The 25,893-nt window shown below is 41.4% G+C and overlaps 1 protein-coding gene across 1 annotated transcript in view; it reads right to left on the reverse strand.

Moving 5' to 3' along the window:
* Positions 1-25,893, reverse strand: part of si:ch211-186j3.6 (neural-cadherin) — a 204,064-nt gene that overhangs the window by 75,997 nt on the left and 102,174 nt on the right. Inside the window, exons 19-25 of the mRNA XM_068760999.1 lie at positions 22,275-22,943; positions 20,928-21,119; positions 20,076-20,519; positions 19,590-19,920; positions 18,319-18,412; positions 15,173-15,357; positions 7,337-7,566 (exon numbers count right to left, since the gene is read on the reverse strand). Of these exons, the coding sequence (XP_068617100.1) occupies positions 7,337-7,566; positions 15,173-15,357; positions 18,319-18,412; positions 19,590-19,920; positions 20,076-20,519; positions 20,928-21,119; positions 22,275-22,943 (2,145 nt within the window). The remainder of the gene's footprint in view (positions 1-7,336; positions 7,567-15,172; positions 15,358-18,318; positions 18,413-19,589; positions 19,921-20,075; positions 20,520-20,927; positions 21,120-22,274; positions 22,944-25,893) is intronic.

Genomic DNA, 25,893 nt, shown 5'->3' on the forward strand with positions numbered 1-25,893 from the left:
CACAATGTGAAACTGGCCCTTTACTGGATCCAAATTTATGGATCTTGTGAAATACAACACTATAGTAGTTCTGTTCAAGGCATTTAACAAATCATTACCCATTAACCTACAACGTTTTTTTACTGTTCGAGCAGCTGCTCATGATTTGAGAGGATTTGGAGTTTTTAAACTTCCTCAAGTTCGAGCCACACTCAAAAGTTTTTGTTTGTCTGTACGTGGGGTTAAACTTTGGAACAGTCTGGATACACACCACAAGCAATGTCAAAGTATTCATCAATTTAAGCTAGTATATAGACAGCTGGTTTACTCGCAATATTCAAACAGAGGGTCTTGAAGGTACTTATTGTTTCCATTACCATTGTTGGTACGTTTGTTACCATTGCTGGTATTGTTTATTAATAATGTTGGCATGACTGTTTAAACAGTCATCTGTTACCTGTGGTAACACCATAATGAAAAAAAAAAAAAGAGAATATTATTTTGTAATTTCGCTAGTTTCAGCCGATATTTTGTTGTATTTTTCGAAATCATACAGTGCTTATAGTTGTTGTTGATATGATTTGGAGCTTGAAATAGAGGAGCTTATTATGTTTATATGTTATGAGAAATAGGGGTGGGATTAAATAAGTTTTCTTCTTCCCACTCCCTTTCAGGCTGAATTGGCATATTACTTATTACTTATTGTTTAAGTGTGGCAAGTGCGATGCACGGGTTGTTTTGTTTTGTGTGCTTTTTGTCATTGCCTGAAATAAATAAATACCTAACCTACTGCATGGAGTACACGTTGTACTTCAAGGTGCTTCTCTTTTGGTTCGAGTAGTTCTACCTAAGAGTGGGAGGGACCAGTGAAGTAACAATCCACCAGCTTCCCACCAACAAAGTGTGAACAGTGCCAGTTATAGGATAAAACAAACAAGGATAAGTTAAGGAACGTCACAGGAAGCTAAAAAGCTGCTCCGTCCTTCATGATGCCATGTTTCAGTTTCCGGTGCATCCTTGTCACCTAAACAAAATGCAACAGTTTCGCTAAGGAGTCCACTGGTGTGATAGAATCTCTTAACATTTAAACTGTCCTTATTTATTTATTGTTATGTGCGCCAAGGTGGGGTTATGTACGGTAATCGCTGCCGTTGGTTTGCATGTTTGTTAGCAAGATAACTCAAAAGGTTACAGACGGATCTTAATGACATTTTCACAAAATGTCAAAATGTTACTAGGAACATTCCTGGTCTCGACCGGTCTTGAATAAAAAAAAAACAAGAAGTCCGTCCTGTCCAAGACCGAGGCAAGACAGAGTAAAAATGCCTTAGATTCCGAGACGAGACCGAGTCCCTTAAAGCTAGTCATGTAGACCAAGACCGATCTCGAGACCCTCAACACTAGTAGGCACTGTCGTGGCAATTTTTCCACATGGCTTCCTGAAAAAGTGGGCAAAATGGTGACGAGGCATAGAGACAACCACAACTCACTGGGTTCAGTAGTTTGACACAGGAGTGGAAAGTAAAATTAGATGGAAAGTGTACATGTAACAAAGTGTTGTAGTGTAATTGTATGACTGTTATTAGGTTCCACTCACCAAAAACGCAGCACACATCTATTACAACCATTTACCTGAATGGTACCTTGTGTGGATCATTGCTGTTGCAGAGTGATATCTCACACCAGCTGCAGAGCTCCCATTCCATCCGTTTTCCATTTCTAGTCGCCTCTACTCATTGTTTCCATTGATTTTAGTATGCAAGAGCGTTTCCAGCATTGAGAAGATTACATTAAACATGCATTGTGTAGGAGACTAATGATGAGAATGAGGCTCACAGTACACATGTATCTCTAAAGCCCCATGTCGGTGCTGCTTCCGTGGGATTACAGTATGATTTAGTTTTGTCCAATGTTGGCTCCACATGAATCAGAATGATTTATCAGGCATTTGATGACGTATTTCACAACATGAACGCATGAAGGACAGCAAGTATGATAGTCATAGCTGCTTAACCTTTAAAGAGTTCAGCTTATAATGATTGCTGCTTTCCTCTCTGTCCAGCTTTGATTTACTTCTGAAAATGTAATGGCCATTACAGAACTGTTGCCCCACTATTTGCCTGTTTATTAATCTTTTTTCTATTCCCATCCTCCCTGATTAGAACTACACGGTGAAACATTCAGAAGAGGTCCTAACAAAGCACAATTTATCATGATTAACTTCTACCGGCTCCATTAAATGTTACGCACTGATAGTGGTTTGAGTAATGTTAGACTGAATGTATCCACTTACAAATAAGAACATGATGCAACACTGTACTTCACCAGCTTTTAATGAAAGTCTTTCATAGCAGGTAATCAATGCACAAGTTTCACACAGTTCCCTACATAGAGATATTGGTCAGACTAATGTGACTGTTCATTAGAAAGACAGCATCTTATTGTAAAAACAATGGATTGACAGCAGTTCTAGTGCTGTCAGGCGATTAAACAAATCTGTGCGATTAATTAATTATGATCTGTAATTAATTAATCTATTTTTTAATCTCACCTAAAAGCCCTCAACTTGCGGTATTTTCATTTAAATTCATTACATTATCGTGGCAGATCAAAATATTAATATATAATAGCTTTATAAATTAAGTTATTGTTTGATTTGAATCAGAAAACTTTATTAATCCCAGAGGGAAATTTCCATTCCAACAGATGCAGTCCCATCATTTACATTCTGCTGTATTTTTCAAGAATGTATTTGTTCTTTCTGGTTTTCATCTCTGACTTCCTGCTCTGAGGCTTGTATGATGGGTCACTGGACGCAGTTAGTAACACCTCCTGTTAACCCCTCGTCTTCCACCATGTTTATCGGCCTGCAGGTCATCGCTATCCACCTGGCGAGTCAGCTTGTCGGTCGTAGACTTGCTCATAGCGGGGTGTCTCCTCCAGTTTCGTTTGGTGAAGAGCTTTGCTGTGTCAACTTCCTGGAGTCCACACAGTCCACAGGTGGAAAGCCAAGGCCGTTGTCCAGGGGTGTACCGTGGAGCAGGGGTGCGACGGCGGTTGGCCTCCCGTTGCTACGCATCAGTGATACGCAGACGGTTGGCTCTGGCTCGCTTCCGGGTTTGTTGGCATCGGCGAATTAAAGCCTCGACAGATGGGATACTGGCTTCCTCATCCTGCTCGGAGAATAATGGCAGTTGGTACCCAAGAGAGCACTTGAAGTGAGAGAGTCCAGTGGCCGAGCTAGAAAGCGAGTTGTGTGTACACGACCTACAGGAGCTGTTTGGACCAGGATGATGAATTATTGGAGGTAGTGTAGTGTAGTCTCCAGTTCCTGGTCCATCCTCTCCACCTGCTCTTTCGTCTGAGGACGGAACCCGGAAGATAGACTGATCTTAGCTTCCAGAAAGCTGTAGAACTCAGACCAGAAACGAGAAGTAAACTGGGGCCCCAGGTCCAACACAACATCGAAGGGGAGTCCATGGAGGCAGAAGACGTGCTGAAATAGTGTTTCCGTTGTTTCTATGGCTGATGGAAGCTTAGGCAGAGGAATGAGATGAATAGATTTTGAGATGGTCTATTATGGTTAAGATAACATAGTTACCTTCAGAAGCGGGCGATTCAGAGATGAAGTTCCATAACTTCAAGTTGGTGCATGGAAAAGTACAGGCCCGCCTCAAACTGTGTCAAATACTCACAGATACAGCCAAAATCCCGTAAATAATTGAAAAATAACACGAGAGATGGTGAATACCTGAACTGATCGAGTGAACCGTGCTCGCAGCACTCGGCCATATTAGTGCCAGCATCTGGAAGTTCCCCGTGTCTCAAAGCAAAATGTTTCTCGCAGGTTTGCTTGTGTCTCGGAACACTCGTGTGTCAAAGCACTAGTATGTCGAGTTACTACTGTATGTGGGAACAATTTATTTTAGTTACGAGCTCGTTCCAGGAACGAATTATACTCGTATGCTAAGGTATTACTGTATTTATTAAAAATGAATGAACAGTACAATACTCAAGGAAAACAGAGTTCAGGAGAACCTTAATGTAGGTCAAGTTCTTTGTTGTGGCTCTCAACAGCACAGAATACAGTAGTCCCTCGATATAATGCGGTTCATTTTCCGCGACTTCGCTGCTACGCGGAGTTTTTTAGTGCAATTTCAGATTTTTTTTTTGCACTTGAAACGGGGCAAGACGAAGGGGCGCGGTCGGAGGAACTGTGAAATACGTGCGAGTTGCTATTAATAACTTCTTATGTGTTCAACCTCGTAGGTTGATCATTAAAATTAAATTCGTTATTTCTAAAAGCTATCATGTTTATTTGTTAAGCGTTTGTTTAATAGCGCTCTTATTCTCTGTGTAAAAAGAGGCTTATAGTTTTATTTCTCAAACAAATGTTTCATTCTGAAAAGGTTTTGATCTTTGGTTTCATTCTATAATACTGAAACAATCCATTTAGATTAATGCCTGACTGTTAAAAGTGTATAAAGTGTGTGGTGAGGGGTTTTACAGCCTTAAAACATTTATGTACATGTATAATAATTGTAAAAAAAAAAAAAAATTACTACATTGCGGATTTCACTTATTGTGGGTTGTTTTTGGTACGTAACCCCCGCGGAAAATGAGGGACTACTGTAATGCATCGTTGAGATTTTTAACTTTAGAAGCCATTGAGACACGCAGCAGAGACATGCACTGGGGGAAGAAGACGGGAAAGGGTTGGGGGAGACTACGAGTTGTAACCACATGGAGCAGAGAAATAAGGAGATGGATAAGAAGAGCCAATCCTCAAAGCGCCATGGTTGAAAGCATCAGCATTCCCGTCTTTCCCATAGAGTTTTCTAATGCCGCTGTAAAAATGATATGCATCGAATTGTTTTGAACAGAATACAATGAGAGAACACAGAGACATATTGCTTTTGAACAGAACACTTCCTAATACATGAGGCTTTCCACAATGCACTCAGGCCCACATTAATAACAAGGTAAACGTCGTTATCTGAGCACAACGCAAATACTTCTTCAAAAGTTGAAAACCAATATTCCGACATTGGAATTCAAGTGGAGCCTGCCAGCGTATAGCAGCAAGGGCTAACTCCCATTATTGAGGTACAGGCGAAAGAAATAGAAAGACGGGGGAATGAAGATTCTTCTTCTGAGGCATTGCTGGAGTGCTGAGGACATTAATAATAAGCACTGCTTCATCTTCCTTCTTTTCTCAACATGCCCCATCTCTCTTCCTCCCTCTATCCCCTCCAACAGCCCCCCCCCCCCCCCCCCTCCTCTGTGTCCTTCGTTCATTCTCACCATCGCCACACTTCACATCTCATTCTGATCAATGCCTTCTCTGGAGAACCTGGCTGAATTCAGCTGAAACGCTCAGTGCTCAGGCTCACATTACAAATCATACCTGAAAGACTCTCCTTTCTACCCACTTACAGTATATCATTCTGTCCCTGTCTGGCTCTCTATGGCCATGCTTTTCTCATCCCAAAAATAAAAAATCACATCTGGGCATGATTCTCTTTTGCCTATTTTTTGGTGGCAAGGAACAAATGCAGAGGATGACAGGACAGAAGCTAGGAGGGATAGGGCTGAGAGCGGTAACCGAACATCAACCGACTCGGCAATTACTCTTTTCATTCCTAATGGAAACACAAAATGGTTCATCATTCCCTGTGAGGATGCCTGATGTCATTTTATTCCTGCTGGTGAAAGGGCTATAGTCCTCATTTCTATGCTTCACACACACACATTCAGGATTTTAAAACGTGAAATGAGTCCCGACTGCGGCCAGCGGCCACAGAGCATCGATGTGATGAAGTGTTTGTGTGTTTCTTGCTCTCCGCTAAATAATGAAGATTTTGGTTTAGAATGTTCCCTCTCTACTGGCTAAAATATCGCGTAGGCAGACAGTTTATGATGTAATAGAGTTCGTGTTTTGTTAATGCATTTTTGTCATGATGTCTGTAAGCTAGACTTACAGGCATAATCCTCACTGCCCTTTCCTGCAAAATTGGTTTGGGTGTAAGAGGATGTTCCACACTCACGGACTATAAATGTGGAAAAAAAAAAAAGTCATTATAATTTTCTGCATTGACCCAGAAAAAAACTGTCCAGGACACCAGTTTACATCAGGTCTCATTTACCTGTGTAGACCAGGATGCATCAGTTTCCCTGTTCACACAAATCTTTGTCAATATGAGCTGGTATTTCTGGAAAAAAGGAAGCTACATTTGCCAAGAATAATTCATATATCAGGAAAAAACTTTTAATCTCATGTTTGGACTTGTCTTTATTTTTAATGGTACCACCATCATTAATTCTACTGTGCAAAAAACTATTGGACTATTTTTGTATCGATTGTTTTTTTTTTTTTAATTGAACTTATTTTCTCGTTAATTTCAGGTTCTGAATTCATATGTAGGAGTTTGGGTCATTTCAAATATCACTTTTATGCCTTCATTATTAGCTACCAAAACCGTGACATTTAATCTTAAATATAATGAGCATGTACCTTTTGACTGTACGAGTAAAATATATAATGTGAGACATTTCTAAGTGTCTAAATTATTTGACCTTTGTAATATATTATGTAGTTTCCTCACACTATTCCAATGAAATCTGTCATTGTATCCACGGTAATGATGTGGTGTTTTTTTTTACTACTTTCAGGAGAGTCAGAGTGAGAAAGGAAGTTGACAACCATAACCAAGAATAATTCACTACTACTTCACACCATAAACCTAAACCCTTCATTTTCATTTTATTCATACATTTTTTAGGTTGTGATTCAGAGATCAAGTCTTCTTTGCATTTAATCAGATCGTCGCTGATTCAGAATTTCAACTACTGCCTCTACATTTGAACTAAAAATGAGTCCTGGATAAAGTACTAATGTTAAAATGAATCTATTTATGGTATTGCAATAACAAAACTATAGAAGGAACTTCATTGTTGTGTTCACTGTCATCATCATTTTCTGACTTTTCTGCACTTCTTTTATGGGAACATTACACCACCTCTGTTAACCAACACTTCTGTGATTACCTTCTCCTCACACTACCCTAAGAGCAGAGCAGAGGGGTCGGGGAAAGGGCGAGGTTCAAGGCGTGGAACAGGGATTGGTCCTGAGCCACTCCTTCACTGAGCGCTTCAGACAGTCCTCGACTATCCACCATTTATGATGGTTTAACCGATAAATTCCCAAAACACCGGGGGTGAGGGATAAGAAAAATATTTACCATGTTAAAAACAGAAACAGCCCATAAGGTCATTTGCTATTAGTTTTTTAAGTGCATTTTATACCTTAACATACGCTTTGGACTGAACTGATGGTTAAACATGCCTTAGGAAATACCTTTTGTTTGTGGGCTGCCAGATACCCATGCATCTTCTCAGGCAGTAGAAAGGAAGCCCCGCCCAGAACAGCAAAGCGGACATCCAGCATTCGCCCCTTCACGTCCATTAAGCTAAAGATGTTGACGTCATCCGGTGGAACGGAGAGCATCTCGGACAGGAAGTCCACCAGCAGCACGTAGCGGCTACGCTGCTTTCCTCTCAAGCCAATGAACTCCTTTGCTGTGATGTCTGAGAAGCACACACACACACACACACGATTGGAAATGTATACAATAAAGATGTGGCTGAATTATTTCACTAAATCCAGTTATTTTCAAAACTGTGCTCAGGGACTAAAAAAATCCTTCCGAACACTCAACACTGCAACTGTGATGATAAATTATTGGAACTGTCTGACTTTATCTGACAACAGTCTTTGTTTGGAAGGTTATCTTGTGAAGATGTCGTTTGTGTGTGCGTGTGTAGGTGCGTTGGTGTGTGTGTGTGTGTGTGTGTGTGTGTGTGAGAGAGTCTGAATGTATGTGAAGCTTGTGATTGGGACTTTACCAGACAATCTTTGATTCAATTACTAGTCAAACTCAACAGCAGGTAAAACCATCCGTCTCAGCATGTGTCACATGTTAAAGGTTCCAAAGTTACGTTCTGAAGAATTTACCACAAACATCATGAATATAAATCTATTCCATTTTGAATTATTCTCTCGAGATAGATGTTTGTATACGTCTTTTCCCAATTTATACTTTTAAATGATAGAATGTGGCTACCAAGCCGTAACCCACATTATGTTATTACTATTGTTCCACCCATCTCATGCGATCTCTTATCTTGTGCAGGGTTGAGGGGAGGTTGGAGCCAATCCCAGGAGACACCTAGCTATGAGCTACACACACTGGACAAGTTGCCAGTTCATTGCAGGGATACAGGCTGAAAAACAAACACCTCTGCTGCATGATTTGGACAGTGAGAGGAGGCTGGAGAAGCCGGAGGAAACCCACGCAGATACACTGAGAACATTTAAACTCCACACAAGAAAGCTACAGGTCTGCCTTGCAGTGAGGAAGCAGTGCCACCCATCACACCGTCATGGCCCCATGTCTGTCTGTCTGTCTGTCTGTTCTTTCTCGAGAACTGGCTCGGCTTAATCCTGCTATATTTGCTGGGAGGCTGGAGAAGGGCAGAATTGACTTTTGTTTAATCTGTTTACGTGACACATTTTTGTGCTTTGCTACAGCTGATATGGAGATTTCAGAGCATTTCGATACCGAATAAATCCTTTTAATTCTATGGCTTGAATCCGAGTCCCTTTATTGATTCGTTCATGCTAGGGTACCTCCGCACAGCCAGTTACATCCATCTCTTTCTGCTGGGTGCACCATCGCCCTTTCACATTAACATTTTTCTGCATCTGTGACATATTCTGCCGGTATAGAAATTCAAACTGTGGTGAAATGCTGCAACAATCAACATTTATCTCTCCTTGCATGCGATGTGGAACAAATAGATGACACCTTAAAGACTTTAGATGATGTGCTCGTGCTTTTCTCCCCAGACTGTGTGGCTGCAGGGATCTGTTCACATAGAGCAGGAGGCTTCACACACATTGAGTCTGGGCAACCTGATTTCATACAGCAGGGAAAAGCAGCTAAGATTTGGCTTGTTTTCTGCCATTTAACTCAGTTGTGTTGTTTTTCATGATGGTATGTAATCACACCAATCACAGTTAACTTTACTAATGTATTTGCCTGCAGATGTCGCAGCTCTGAGAGTGGCCAAATGACATTTCATGTTTTTCTCTCTCTGAGCATGCTCAAATAAAGGTTACTTCATCATTCAAAAACTGATGCACAAAATTAAGGATCAAAAGGTGTTTCCATCAACATTGTTTTATGCTTTCTTGCCTGAGGCCAATTAAAAATGATGGACTGCCATCACGCCACAACATAATGACTCTCTGCAGCGCTTTACGGTGAGATGTCGTGCTAATGATGTGTTGCTCTCAATATGCAGTAATGCTGGACATTTCTTTCACACTGAACCCAGATGCAGGTCACACAGAAGTTCAGACAAAAAAGATCTTCAGATTTAGAAGAAGAAGTCACAGAGGAGCTGCGCTGTAAGTGGTAGGTCGTTGGTTTGAGACCAAGGCCCCTTGGGCGACATGTCGATGTATCTTTGAGCAAGAAACTTAACCCCAACTTGCTTCCCTGGTGGTATAAATCCTGCCCACTGCTCCTCTGGGATTGCTATGTGTGTGTGTGACAACATAAAGCAGCATACCTTCACGTTTCCATCAACTTTAGGCTCGTTAACAACATGGTTAGGGTAAGAGGACAGCTGACCGTCCTTGGTGAGAGATGTGTGACATCACTCAACTCTGACGCACATCACCAGGAAAAGACTGTGCAGTTGCTCTGATTGTGTTACATCAACTTGGATGTGGTCCCATTGGGAGGACAAAAGAACCTCAGTGACACAAGACAGTAGCGCGTGTCTTTTTAGGACATGATACGCAAGTAAAACCGAGTCCTGTCAAAACAAGTGTGAATGTTCTCTCATTTTCTTATCTTCAAAAAGGAGGAATGGATCTTGTAGACCAACAGGACCAGAAGGAGGATGTGATGACACTTGCTTGGTTGTACTGAACAATATGAGCGAATACTATAAAACAAACATCCTCAAACTTTTAGTGCTCGGAATGCAATAATGTGCACAGATACCCATGAAGCATTGGGAAGGTGCTTACAGTGAGATCGAGGGTAGACAATAAGGGACAAGACCGAGGGTTCAGAATGAGCTCAGCAGATCCAGTGTGAGCGATCGAGGCTCGTGTCAGCTCCCATCAGTCAGTCTAGAGGGAGAAGCAAGGACGGGGGCAAACAGAGGGGACAGCCAAGAGGGATGGGGTTCGGGGGCAGGGGGCAGTAACTCCTGATGCACGTGGCTTTGATCCAAGCTCACAACTCACTCCTGATTTTCCCCTTCCTTGAGGCTTCGTCGGGTGTCAGGGCAGGAGTGCACAGATGAAGTCCTGCCTGAGTTCACAAAAATAGACTCAAATAAACACCGGCCGCCAAATGGACACCTCAGCCAAAGGAATCTGGATAGCGAGACACGGGAACGGCTACAACCGAGCTGTGGATCTAAAGCCATACGCAGGAAGAAGACTCAAATGAACAAACGTGACTCATGTTGGGCACGGCTAAGCTAAACGCAGACAAAACAGGTGCAAATGTGATCATTTCTATGCTGTTTTCAAAAGTCTCACCGTGACGTCTACTTCTAGAGGTGCCTTTCAGATGTGTAAAAATGCTAATAAATGTTTAGGCATAATGAGGGAACAGGTGTATTTTTTTTGGTGGGGGGGATTAAAAATCTCAGACATTGAGTAAAATATTCAATCAAATTTGACTCGATTTCTTTATTGAGAAGTGGCGAGTGGATTTTTCTGGTGTTAGAAAAATATCTAGACAGTAAATAATAATCTCTGCAAATGACACTCAGGTTTTAGACGCTGATTTCTTATCTCACAAGAAGCTTGATGAGGAAGAACAAACACAATCTGTGATGTCGGGGTAGAGAACATCTTGAGGGAAGAGGAGGCAACCCCCACCTTTATTGACTTCCTGATCAGAATCAGAGGAATGTTAATTTAATCCCGCTAAGATCTCAAGCCACTGAAGCGAGACCGCAGCGAGATGACTGCCAAACGCAGCTATTGGAAGCATGAAATTAATATCCTTCCTCGTGAATTACTTGTGTTCAATAGTTGCTTGCTGTTTCGGGTTCCGTTTCTTTTGATGCTTTGACATCAATGCAAATTGGAAATCTTCTAGCCGCAAAGAGCCAGCAATTTAAGAGCATTAGCTGGTGCTCTGCGACATGCATTTTCTTCATGCATATGACTGTGTCGATTCTCAGGCATCCAGGTCAAGGTAAATGAAGACAAAGTTATGCTGATGAGACTTACTGTCTTAGTTTTCACTCATTTGTATCTGCAAGTATCTGGACTCTCTACCGGTCAGTCAGAACTGAAGAAGCCTCTCGGATGAGAAGTGAAACGTCTTCATCCAAGCAAACAGTGATTTGTTGATTCTATTTCTGCTGTTCTTAATTCAGAGAATTTAATTAATTGAAAATAATAATAACGGCTTGTCCAGGGTGTACCCCGCCTCTCGCCCATTGACTGCTGGGATTGGCTCCAGCTTGGCCCGCGACCCGATAACGGAATAAGCGGTTAGATGAATGAAAATAATATCCAACAAAACGCAAGGAAAATGTCACGCCCTCTGCAGCGTGGACGTGGGCGTGGGCGTGGCCGAACACCTGTGGACACGCCGGCCAGTCAATGATCATTTAGACATGTTTGTTCTTTAAACCCTGCCCTGCTGACGACGCTGCGGCGCCAGGTGTCTAGTTCCCAGCTCGTGTGTCTACCTTGCCTGTCTGTGTATCTGCAGCGTGTTTTTGCTCCTCTTGTATAAATTGGATATTTTTGGCTTTGGCAGTGTTTTGCTTTTTCCTCTTTTTCCATGTAGAGCTCGGTATTTAGGATTTTGTTTTGGTTGTATTTAGTTCTTTTGTGGAGTGAGTTCGCGTTTTCTCTTTCTGTGTTCACCTGTTCTATTTATGAGTAAAGTATTTTTTGTGAAGCTTTCACTCCGCATGGCTGTTCTGCGTTCCGCTGCTTGCTGCTTCATGCTGGACTACGCATCGCCCTGGGATTAAGGCCACATGTTTTCTTAATTGGGTTTAAACCCAATGATTTAAGCGACTGTGGGGCTTTTAAGAATTCATTCATTGCATCGTTTTTCTTTCTATTATTTGTGTTATTTGTCTAAGATAATTTTTGCTTATTGGTTCATGTGTTCTCAGTAGTTTAATGCTTATCGGTTTTGTAATTTGTTTAGCTGGTTTGACTGTTTTGTCTGTGTTGTGTAACTACCCACTACTTTGTGTATCTTCCTCTTCAGTTGCTGGCGGCTCGTGGCGGTGCCAGCGGCTGGGCGGTGGCGTTTCCTGGCTTGACTTTACTATGTTTGTCTTATTATTGGTTGAGTTTTGGTTTCCATTAGAACCACACCTCCGTAGCATTTGGCCCACCTGTAGCATCCAGCACTGATAAGGTATTCTTTTAATCATATTTCGGACAAACGCTTGATTGTTTCTCTTTGCACCCGGAACCACGTCTCTTTTGAAACCAGTGAATCTCTGGGTGAAGTTCCCAGGGTGGCGTTCTCACACGCACTCGCCGCCACAACAAAAGTGACGTAATAAGTAGCATATTTTCATCGTCCCCGGGACAGAAAATCGATGAGACTGTTTACGCCAAAGATCCACGTCGCTAAAATCAGACTCTGGAAATGGCTTCTGTTTCGTATCTGTCTCTCACACTGAGACACACAAACAAGATAATCTCCAAACCATTAATCCTTCATGTTCTGCTTTGTTGAACGCTGGAGCTTGCATGTTCGGTGGATTCCCTCCATTTCTTAACTCCAGGTTAAAATAATGAGAGCGGCTGACACCAGTTCTCCAGCCAGGGGATATTAAATCAATACACCCTGCGGCTAAATGCCCTTTGATGACAATGTACCCACATTCTCAATCAAGTGGCCGCCCCACAGGGATGGGCTGTTGACAAACCTAACCTTTAGTCCAAATGAACAAGATTCAATCAGAAATACAAACCCTAAAAATGGGAGCTTTCTGTTTCATACTTTCCATTTATGTCACACACGTTTGTTGGTCCATATTTTTCAGATGGATTAATTTGCATTACTTATTATATTAATGTGAGCATCAGCTGTTAATCACTATAACATCCCAGGGTTTGGTGCTGATTAATTAATTTATGTTTGAGGCTTGGCTTCCTGTTCCATTGTCTCCTTTCTTGCTCTCTCGACACTCTTTCCATTGTTAGAGCACACACCCTGGCCTCATCCTCTGCTTCTATTTCAATATCTCTGACATCATAAAATCACTTCAGCCATGTCCCATTCCTCTAAAGCAGGGGTGGGCAATTATTTTTTCCATGGGGCCACATGAGAAACAGAAAATAAAATATTCTAGAAAGCCGGACCAAAAGACTGAACTCAATTCTGTATAATATTAATTCTATTTCTTTATCACGAAAGCAGTAAATAGCATTGTTTTGACAAGCTTGTAAGAGTATATGTTATAATTAAGCAATGACAAATTGAGTTTGCCTTACAAAAAATGACATTTATTCAGTGACATTCCTCAAAATAATGGTAAAATAAATGTGAACGTTTAACCATTTGTGACCGGTACTGTTGGAACGTTGTGTGAAGGTTCTTAGCATCCTAAAGACATCACAATATTATCTTTGTGCTCATATTGAACTGTTACTGAATGCAGTTTTAGTCCATGCATGAGGTAAAATTAGAAAATGTGTTTATTTAGACATTTCCAATTAACCTTAAAGGGGCCGGTCAGAGTCATCCAAAGGGCTGTATGCGGCCCTGGGGCCATGCAATGCTAAAGTCTGCTCTAAAGCGAATGTAATTCTGAGCAGACAGCCAATGCGCTGTGTACATCAGGTAATGATGGCCGCTGTTGGAATGTGAGGAGAAGGTGCTGGCTGAGCCAACCCTCCCAGCTAATTATTTTTACCCGGGTATGTAATGGAAACAGTGTTTTCTCTGTGTGCACCAGCAGCTGCTGGAATCCATGAGCCAGGGGAGAGATTCATAATGCAGCCCTTTGAAACACTGCAGACAACGAGAGTAAAGAGTAATCATTCATTATCCATGACTGGAGTTATTGAAAAGACGACCACGTTCAGCATGGCATTCTCACACTTTAAAAAATAAAATAAAGATTAGGAAAATTTTCATCATCCAATCACAAAATGGACTTTTGATAGCTGGCCATTGATCACAGGGACAGCACGTTGAAATGTGCCTGAATCATGGGTTCTCTACAAATGCAACTAGAAAAGCTCAGTGAGCGCAGACCTCCGCCAAGCACCTCAGTCCCACTGTAATGTCATTTAAACCAAAAATTATTGGCCTACATTTATTTTATCTATATTTTTAGATTCCGTAAACATGAAAACTGGATTATATTTGATATCATCATTAGTTTATAAGTTATTTACAAAAAGCACACTTCTGGATCTGGATCCAGAGCTTTTGAAGATGCAACAGATCCGTTTGCTCACTACTAATAAAGGCAGCAGAAACAGAATCTGCTTTGTGGAGGGAGTCAGAGAGAAATTGTTTTGTTGTGAGAACTTACCCCGATTTCAACTGGATCTGTCTCCTCAGGTATTAAAGACAGAGCAAACCCGTTGACATGTTCCGATGTGGAATTACCTAAGCTATAAGACGATGCTTGTTAGAAATCTATATCTCTAATATTGAATGTACTGCAGGCCAATCAATATACACCGAGATATTAAGGAGCATATTTTGAAGCTTCATTGACTGCAATGGTAACAAAAATGTCAAAGTGATGCAGAATCCAGGTTCTCTTCCGGATCATCACCAATGTTCCTGAAAACATTCCCAACATTCATTCCCTGAAAATTTGATCAAGATCTGTCTGCAACCTTTTGAGTTACAGAAAGGTGAAAAAAAAACCAAGATGATATAAAATTGCAACTCAAACAAAGGAAGTGGAAATTATATTAAAATAGAGTCGGTGTTTGTCTGAATGAGGAGAAAGATTGTTCCCTTGATCCTGTGTTACAGCGAGAACCAAACTACGATTGAGACTTTGAACGCCAGCGTCCTGTCGGAAACAGAGCTGCAACCAAATATGACTCTGTAGCCACATAATCGCATGTCATTTCTGGGGGGGTAAATCCTACCTGCCAGACGGAGGGACCCTGACTTGTAGATGGCCTCGTCTCGCAGGTCCCTGACGTGCACGGTGACAGTCGAGATGGCATCTGGCCAAACTCCATCAGACACACGGACCTGGAACTTGTAGGTCCCTGGTGGGGCGTTCTCCTTGATGATAAGAAAACCCGTTCGCTTGTTCAGGATGAAGTAACTGAGGGGAAAACAAAATACATGGAGACCTGTCAGTGAGACAGATCGAAAACCAAGCAGAGAAACTCTATTGTCTTATAAGTAAGTAACTCAACGGCGCGTTCTGGTGTTGCGTAATAATACACTGTGTGTATTTCCACCTAGAATCGCCACCTCATGGTTAGTTAGTGACGAAACTGAACCAAAAATAGCATCTTGCTCTCTTTAATTTCTGCTGAGAATCACGTCTTCATTTAGAGACGACATTAGAGAGGACAGGTAGAGAGGTTCGTCACACAGCAACACAACGAACATCATGTCCCGAGATGTGACGCTGACCTTTGACCTTTTAGATATAAAAATGCAGTTAGTTCATTCATTTGATCCTACTAGACAAATGTTGGATAAATAATCAGTATGTGAGTTGTTGGGGCCGGGCAAACGCATCATTAGGACTAAAGTTCCAACTACAGTCTGTTGCCTTTTTGTGCATAAATTGATCTGTATGTGATTAAATGGTCTATCTGTTAAGAATAAATTTAAACGTTTCAGAAGTTACAACAACACATAATTAAACAGTGAGAGGAGGAGGTCGTGGAAATGTACAAAAATGAAGGTAACATTGTACTCAGAGGTGTTCTTCGGTTTTGTTTCCATACACGTTTTTCATGCCTTTCTTGAACTACAGCCTCACTGCCCACATTTTTTTACAGTAGTATCGGCCTATTTTGTTAGCCTCATGCATGTCAGTATTTACAGTGGACAAAATGAGTCTTTAAATTCTCATAAGTTCATCTTAATTTACTGTACTGCACCGTGTTTTTATTGTAATCTCTTGTTCTTTTTTAAGTCTTGTTTTGTGTCTTTCGTTTACCTGCCTAGGGACTGCGGATGTAAATTTGCATTTCTGCTAAAATCCGGCATATGTACATCTATTAGATTCATCTGTATTGATGTTCATTAATGTGCACTGTTCCTATCAAATAAATGAATGAATGAATGAATCTTGACATTTCTTTATTCCTGCCGCTGAGATATTCAAGGTCAAGTTCACATTGAGAAGATAGTATGAGTTTACAGATGTGCAGACAGACAGTAATATAGAGAAATAGAAAGGGTTAAAAAGGGTCCGGTTTAAAGCAGTTAAACATGGTGGTCATCACGCGATGCTCCGCCAGCAGTTTTACACCTGCTTTGAAAATAATAGAAAAGGAGACAATTTAAGTCATGCATGTCCTGTGAAGTCCTGTTACTGAGAGATGAATTATGATTCTAAAGCTTTTTGACCTCTCAATATTTTGGAAACTTGATCATTGAAATTATAGATAAGCGTGGCTCTGGTGTCCGTAAGTGATGGGACACGCCAGTACTAGTGTGTACATCGATGATATCTACAATTTTCAAACAGAAGGATGCTATCAAGAACACAAAGCATTATTAGCGTTGATTTGAGTGTTTTTAGATGGACGGAATGAATTAAATAGTTTTCAGTTATTTTATATTGGAATTTGAGCAATTTGAGTTTAGTAGAGGAATGAATGTATGTCAAGGCTTTAGCTTTGATTACAGCACGCATTTATTTGGCCATTGTTTCGATAGCTTTCTGCAATTTCACAAGATTTATTTCCATCCAGTGTTGCATTCATTTTTCACCGAGATCTTGTATTGATGATGGGAGAGTATGAACACTGTGCAAAGTCTTCTCTAGCACATCCCAAAAATTCTCAATGGGGTTAAGGTCTGGACTCTCTGTTGGTCAATCCACGCGTGAAAAGATGCGTTATGCTCCCTGAAACAGTCTTTCACATTTTGAGCTCATCGAATCCTGGCATTGTTATCTTAGAATATACCTGTGCCATTAGGCAAGAAAAACATTTATTGATGGAATAACGTGGTCATTCAGTATATTCAGGTCGTCAGCTGACCTCAATCTTAGGGTACAAACAATGTTGCTGAACCTCAACCTGACCAAATGCAGCAACCCTAGATCATAGCACTGCCCCACAGGCTTGTACAGTTAACACTAGGCATGATGGGTGCATCACCACCTGCCCCTCTTCTTACCCTGATGCACCCACCACTCTGGAAAAGGGTAAATCTGGACTCATCAGACCACATGACCTTCTTCCGTTCCTCCAGAGTCCAATCATTTTTTTCCCGGTTATCCTTACTGATTAGTGGTTTTCTTGAGGCTGCACAGCTGTTCAAGCCCAATTCCCTTGAGCTCCCTTTCCAGTACCGTATACGTGTGGAAATGTTCTTACTTTAACTATTAAACATACGCCAGAGTTCTTGTGCTGCTTTTCTACAATTTGATTTTGCCAAACATTTAAGTGATCCAAGATCATTCAGGGGTTTTTTTTCACCACCATCCTTCCAGTTTTTAATAATGAGTTGGACAGTTCTTAACCCAATTTGGCTAGTTTCTGCAAGCTCCTTAGATGTTTTCTCTGCCTGATGAATGCCAATGATTTGGCATGAAATCTTTCCACGACGACAGTGGTGTCTTTCACTACGGTTGTTTAAGAAATGAGAAGTTACTTGATGCATCAGCAGGGGTTAAGTAACTTGTTGCCAACTGAAAGATAACTCCCCATGCAATAATTATCCAATAGGAGGCTTGCACCTATTTGCTTAGTTAAATCTAGGCGGCAACATTTTTTTTTTTGCCAGGCAGTGTAGTTTAATACTGTCAGTAGAACTGAAGTGAAGTGAAGGAGAAAGAGCTTCACCTTGTCCATGCTCAAAGACCTGCTGCTTTACAACTTAAGGACAAAATAATAATAGATAAAAAAAAAAAAAATCATATGAAGTACCAGACAAACATTTGGACAGACATGAGAAACTGTCCGTAACTTTGGTACTGTATATTGTTATATGAACAAATAAGAATATGCTTGTCTGGTTTACGGAGTGCTTTCATTTACTAACATCATACAGTCATTATGTCTTAAAGAAAAATGTATAAGCTTCATTTATTTACCTGGGTACATGTCCTTCAAAAACGTACGTCTTGTTGTCCCAGTCATCAGGGTCAGGACAGTAAACCTTTCCAAGCACGGTAGTGAGCATGCGACCTAGTGACAGAAAGCATTTGACTCTGAGTTAACGATTTAATTGAATTCAGTTCAGTTCATTTCAAACTGATTTATCTATATAGTGTAAACAAGTTTCCATTGGCATAAGTATTTCAAGCCACTTTTCAAGACAAGCTGGTGAAGACCAATGCTTAATTCTACAGAGACCCAACAGTTCCTCACGTCAAAGCACTTGGAAAAGTGTTGAGGAAAAACCGCCTTTTAACAGTCGGGAACCTCAAGCAGATCCAATGGGGGTGGTCCTCACTTTTGACCAGTTGGGGTGATTGAGATAGACATAAAGATTGTGAGATAGAGTGGGAGGGATTTAAAAAGGGCATTTACTTCACACACATGAGCTATGCATCAAATATTTGCATAACGCATCAAGCCCCAGAGCCATGGAAATTATAAATAAAAATATGCCCTAAATGCAAATGGCATCAACAATGACAAAAATACATTAAAAAAAGAGAAATATCTGAACAAACACATTCATTCACCACTTCATTTCAGATTGTAGTGACATTGAAAAGGGAGATTTAACACCGTATGCAATACGCAATGATTTTAATCATGAAGGGAGGATGGTTGCTTCTGTCTCTTTCCTGGCTCCTTCAGAACCATTTGGGAATTATTCTGAGGGTATCCTTCATAATTTAAATTTTAAGGCTGTCCTTGACATGTTGAATTTTATCACATTGCTTCACTCTGCCAGAAAGTGAGAAGAAAAGTCAGATTTCAGAAATTCACAGCTAATAATACAGTATGGATTTTTTTACATTATCTTGTATGGAACATGAAAAAAACAAAATCCAATTGTTGTAATTTGTCAGTGGATCATGAAAACAATGTGATTTTATGGTTATCCTGTCAAAACACTGTGATGACATTGCAACAAATGTCATTGAAACCAAGGGCTCACCGACCAGCCACGTTGCTACCAAGCAAGACAAGGAATTCATAGGTAGCAAGACTTCACTGACCTTCATGGCACCAATGCACCCATTGGAAAACACAACAATAATACTCTGAGTCTGTTAATTGCTTCATACAGACAGAAAACTACCTTTGAAAGCAATATGCTTGAAAAAATAGTATAAAGTCCAGAGCTTCATCACTATATATTTTTTTAAACCTCAGCACAACATTCTGATGACAGAGGTGATTCTCTCACCTCTGTGACTGTAGATGAAAATGTCCTTCTCGCCTTCCACATGTGCATGATCATTTTGGTCACCAATGGTCACAGTCAGGGTGCTCGTCACCGTTTTGGCTGGATGGCCACTGTCACTCATAATTACAGGAATAAGGAATTCTTTCTTGCGCTCACGGTCAAACATCCTTAAGGCTGTTAGTGTTGCTGTGCCATTTAGGTTATCCTGGAGGTAGAAGTCATTGCTATGGCGATATTCGGCAGGGACAGTGAAAGAGAAGGGTGGGCCATTCTCTGGAGAGTCCGGGTCCACAGCCCTTAGAAGGGATGATGTTTGGTTCAACTTTACGACCTAAACACAAAGAGAGCACATTGGTGGTTATGGCCTCCTCAAATTGAACTCAAAATGATTATTCTTATTCATCACACTACTACTATTAAAAGATCATGCTATTAATTTTATATACAGTTGCATGTTGAATTCATATCAAAACTGGTCATGTATACCTGTGGTCCGGCCATGTTCTCAAATACTATTGGGGAATAAGATGCCTCAAACGCTGGTCCGTTATCATTTACATCCAACAGAGGCAGCTGGACTGTGGCACTGCCTGTTAGTGGTGGATTCCCGTGATCAGTTGCTATGACAACCAAGTGATGCTGAGGTATCCTCTCCCGATCAAGAGGTCTGGTCACAGAAATTAATCCAGACTGGTCAATGGTAAATAGGCTCTCAGGATCTGAGTCCTTCGATAGGCTGTAGGTGATGTCACGGTTCTGGCCTGAATCAGAGTCACTAGCCACTAAATGTGCCACACTGGTTCCCACAGTGATGTCCTCGGGTACAGGGGCAAGAGAGAGAAAGTGCGGAATGAAGACAGGAGCATGATCATTGTAGTCCTCCACCTCGACCACACAATGGAGAAGACTGGAGAAGTCCAGGTCTTCAACCTGCAACAGGAGTCACAACAGGCAAGAGGTGAATGTACAGACATCCATCTTATTGGTCAAGCATCTTTAGCCACCAATAACACTAGTGGACTTCAGTGGCTCCAAGGCGACGTGCAAATTGTTATCTTATGAGGTGTTGTGAATGGAGGAATGCATGGAGGATATACACCCTCCACACTTGCTTCATACAGTTCACAGACGTTCCCCCGACCACTGGGAAAGAAAGTTAATTGAATTCCCTTCAATAGTTTGGTTAGGCTAGGTTAAAATGTATTGTCATTACACATGTACAAGTACAAGGTCATGAAATGTAATTAAGCATCTATGCAATTATTAGACAGAATTATAGAGGTTGTTATGGACATAGATTTGGTCCTACAAACATTCTATTCAGCAGTTTCTGCATACCTTCAGGGTGAGGTTGAACTTCTGCTCACTGTGCCGTTCATAGTCCAGACGTTTCTTAAGCCGCAGCGTTCCGCGCTGCTCCTGCTTGTGACTGACCATGTAAAACTTCTGCTCTTGATCTCCGGCAACAACACTGAATGTCAGGTGAGCATTTTCCCCAGTATCTCTGTCCTCTGCAGTGAGTTCAAGAACCTATTGGAACAGACAACAGAGTTTACATTCATTAAGTTACTTGGTCAAAATGTTCTGAACAAATACTTTTTAAAAAAAGCTGCACTCTCTCTCTCTCTCTCACACACACATTATCAGTGATTGTAAACATGTCGCTGGCCGATAACGACAGCGAGAGATTCTATCCTAACCCGAAGAAAATCAACTCAACGGTGTGGGAGTGTTTTGGGTTCCTGAAAGTGGAAGCTTTGAAGTTTGATGACACGCCAGTTTGCACAAAATGCCAAAGGGACTCATACCACGAACTGTAACTGCACTTTATGTATTCAGTTGCACAGTTACTATACGCCTATTATTTTAATTCCTCCTGTGACAGGTATTTTGAGTGTAATTAATCTGTCAAAAGAGACAAATCAAACAACATAAATCAAGTTAAAGATGAATTTGAATTTGAATGATTGTACCATTATTATTTAAATTGTTGTTGATATCGTGATAATATCATTATTGTGACACTTTTGCCCAAGATAATAGTGAAGAGAAAATCTGATATTGTGACAGCCTTAATATATATATACAGTAGAATCTCGGTTCTCGAACGACTCGGTTTTCAAACAAAAAATGTAGTTTAAAATGCCTCGGAAGTCGAATAGATTTTTTCAGTTCAAACACACGAGTGGAGCCGAGACGAACAGAGCACATGTGAACGAAGATGGACTACAGACATCCGTCATTATTTTTAGAAGATGTCGGAACATAACATTCTGATGAAAAGACAGGAGGCGGAGCTAGAAGTGGAGGAGATGAAGATGCTGAGGTTCTCCTTGGGAGTGACCAGGTTGGACAGGATTAGAAATGAGACAATAAGAGGGACAGTGAAGGTTAGACGTTTTGGAGACAAGGTCAGAGAGACCAGACTTTGATGGTTTGGACATGTCCAGAGGAGAGACAGGGACTATATCGGTAGAAGGATGCTGAGAATGGAGCTACCAGGGAACAGGGCTAGAGGATAGGGTGAAGTGGAGATTTGCTGTGACCCATCGCGGGTCAAATGAAAGTACAGTAGTAGAAGTCGGAACACAACATCATGCACCAACAAATGTAATACTTGCAGTATCTTATATGGATTCTGTAAAATAACAGTAGCCAATAATAAAAGGTGTCTTCCTGACCCACCTCTGCGTTGAGCTCTGTGTTTTCAGAGACCCTCGTCAGGCAAGAGTGATCTGTGAATCTTGGAGCATGGTCATTGACATCCTTGATTTGAATTGTAGCAGTTCCCGTTCCTGTCATCCCACCCCCATCTCTGGCCTCCACGACAAGGAGGTAGGACTCAAACTCTTCTCTGTCCAGGCTGCTCATAGCTACGCTAATGGTGCCTGTGGTAGAGTTGATGGTGAACATCTCTGAGAATGTAGGCACTAAACCTATCCCAATGTTAGTGGCATCTAAGCTACCAACAATCCTATAAGAGAGCACCGCGTTCTGCCCAACGGCTGAGTCATCCAAGTCAGTTGCAGTCATCTCCATGACAGACATCCCCACTACTGAGTTTTCCATCACATCTCCATGGCAGCTAGGGGCGCAGACAAAGAAAGGCGCATTGTCATTAATGTCCCAAACGTTGATGATGACGTCAGTGAAACCAGTCAGACCTTCACCACCCTCGTCTGTGGCCAAGACAACAAAACGCCACACAGCACGCTCCTCACGGTCCAATGTCCTTTGGGCATAGATCTTGCCTGTGACCTCATCAATAATGAATTCACTTTCAGCACCTTGGCCGTGGAGAGAGTAACGCAGGGCCTCCTGGTCAGCATCCTTATCGGGGTCAGATGCCATTACCTGCAACATCAGAAATATGGGGATGAGCGTATAATCACTTCTTTTATTCCGCTTAATTGCTGAAATGTTGCTGAATTGGAGTCAAATTGTTGACTGGAAGAACTTAACAACTGCTCTGTGCTGTCGTCATATCTATGAATGGTAAACTTGGCAGCATTCCAACCTCCTCAACCCAAACCCCCAGCTCTCCTGTCTGTCATCTTCTATAAGCTCCTTCTTAAACTCATTCTCAACCCATCAGCAGTAATTACACCCAGTGCAGAGTCAGACCAAAGATGTTTCCATTAAGCACGTTAATTGAAGTGTGATATAGAGCCGAAATTAACTTGTGTGCTTTTAAAACAGTAAGAAATGTTCTCTTAAATGGGTGAAAATGGAAGCAAGCACCAGACTTACTATTAAGAACAAAATACAGACAAAAAAAATGTGTTCCCATATTTCATAAAGGCATGGTTTATTTGCATCAAATTAAATGCCAGTGTGAAAATGCTGTTGAGTCCTCATAAGTTAAATTGCAGTTCTATTCACCAGAAATGTATAGGGTTGCCTCACGGTTAGACCCTAACTCAGGGGTGGGCAAACGTTTTGACTCGCTGGCCACAATGGGTTCTAAAATTTGACAGAGGGGCCGGGCCAGGCTGGAGTGTTTGTGTGAACTAATATAAATGACATGTAAAAGCCAGGATATAGCCTTTTACAGGTAGCAGGTAAAATGAATGAGGTTTATTATAACATTTTATTTAATTATATTATTTGGACAAGTTCGGCGGGCCGTATTACCGGTATAAAGCCTAGCGGGCCGTATATGGCCCCCGGGCCTTAGGTTGCCCACCTCTGCCCTATACCCTGGCGTACTCCTACTGTGGAGCTGTGGAGCTGCCGCTTTGTTTTGGAGGGACCCCTGAAACAACGCTTCCCCCCACACGAAAAAACAAAAGCAGCGCTTTTCAGCACCACGGACAGCTCCACAGTAGGAGTATGCCAGGGTATAGGGCAGGGGTGGGCAAACTTTTGACTCGCGGGCTTAATGATATTATTTGGACAAGTTCGGCGGGCCGTATTATAAAGCCTAACGGGCCGTATATGGCCCCCGGGCCTTAGTTTGCCCATGTCAGCCCTAACTGTTCTTAAAATATATTTAAAGAAGGGCTGCATACAAATGTTTTTTTAATTTACTTTCCCAATGCGGACTACTATGGAATCTGGCACTCTTCCTGGGGACCATGGACAATAAAGTATGTAAACCACAATGAAACTAAACTCAAAATAAAACAGAAACAATCCCCATACATCAAACTGCATTCCATTGTGTTTCTCCACATTGCCTTTATTTTTAAAGTATTCTCAGTAGTAGTATTTTAAAACACACCTTAGTGTCCCAATTGGTAACTTATTATCCCCGATGAGGTTATGTTTTCGCTGCCGTTGGTTTGTTTGTTTGTTTGTATGTTAGCAAGAAATCCTAAAAAGCTATGATGGATCTTGATTACATTTTCAGGAAATGTTGGGAATGTTACCAGAAACAGAGAGAGGAGTGAATGAAGGTGAGCAGGAGTAAAACAGAGTATATGTGTGTAAATGAGATGGTCCCAGGGGGAACAGTGAAGTTACAAGGAATAGAGGTAAGTGGAGGAGATGAAGATGCTGAGGTTCTCCTTGGGAGTGACCAGGTTAGAAAGGATTAGAAATGAGACAATAAGACTGACAGTGAAGGTTAGACGTTATGGAGATAAAGTCAGAGAGGTCAGACTTCAATGGTTTGGACATGTCCAGATGAGAGACAGGGACTATATCGGTAGGAGGATGCTGAGGATGGAACTGCCAGGGAACAGGGCTAGAGGTCAACCCAGGAGAAGAGACATGGATGTAGTGAGGGAGGACATGAGAGTGGCTGGTGTTGGGGAAAACGATGCAAAGGACAGGGTGATGTGGAAAAGGTTGATTTTCTGTGGCGACCCCTCACAGCACAAGCCGAAAGTACAGTAGTAGTCACTCACCAAACACCACAGTCATAAAGGGGTCCGATATTCACTATCATGCAAAATGTCTTCTGGATCTTTTCCAAAATGAGGTCAGGAAAACATATTACATTTAAACATTGAAAACCCCATTTACGGATTAAAAAATAAGTAACAACTGCACTCCGATTCACTTTTACTTTTCATGGTTGGTGCATAAAGATACCAAGAACAATGTATAACCTTTTGATGATGATCCAGATCACCATGTGGACGGTGTAACCCCAATCAATAAGGGTATGCACTGTTGGCGGAGGTCTGCGCTCTGAGTGCTTCTCTAGTTATTAATGGAATTTCTAGCAATGAATAAAATATGCTTGTTAAATGCAACATTTAGCAAAGATTAGTCTCTCAAATCCAATCCAGTAATAGTTTGCAGGACAGATTGATGTTACTCAATTCCCCTGTATCAGATAAATTAAAATGCAATTGTGCCGTTTACTAATAGTGCCGTGCAGATCCACTGTGACACCCTACAATGTGAGCAGAGAAGAACCTGCAAAAACATCCATTTGTATGAATTTTGATGAAAGGTCCTGTCAAACAGTTGAATACATGCAGTTGCTCTAGTTATATTCTGTTGCTCTTCCTAGGAACTATTGAGAAGCGGTGAAGAAACCCAATTTCAACCATTATTTCTTGTCAATATCAGTATTTATCAGCCATGCTGTCTGTACGACTTATTGGCATCCTGTAGAATTCGATTCACCAGATTAGTTCCCATTCTGAACATACTTCTGTACTGACAGTAATACTCCAGTTATTTAAGAAAACACATGTCTTTCAGTAAAATGTCAAAGGTTTCATCAACAACAAATATGGTGACAGTGGAGGAGGATGCCAAAATGTCTTGTACCGGTAAATAAAAAGCTGTACAATGACTAGAAAAGCACTCGGAGAGCACACACCTCTGCCAAGCGGCTCATTCCCTT

This window comes from Brachionichthys hirsutus, chromosome 1, assembly GCF_040956055.1.
Source record: "Brachionichthys hirsutus isolate HB-005 chromosome 1, CSIRO-AGI_Bhir_v1, whole genome shotgun sequence".
Lineage (NCBI taxonomy): Eukaryota > Metazoa > Chordata > Actinopteri > Lophiiformes > Brachionichthyidae > Brachionichthys > Brachionichthys hirsutus.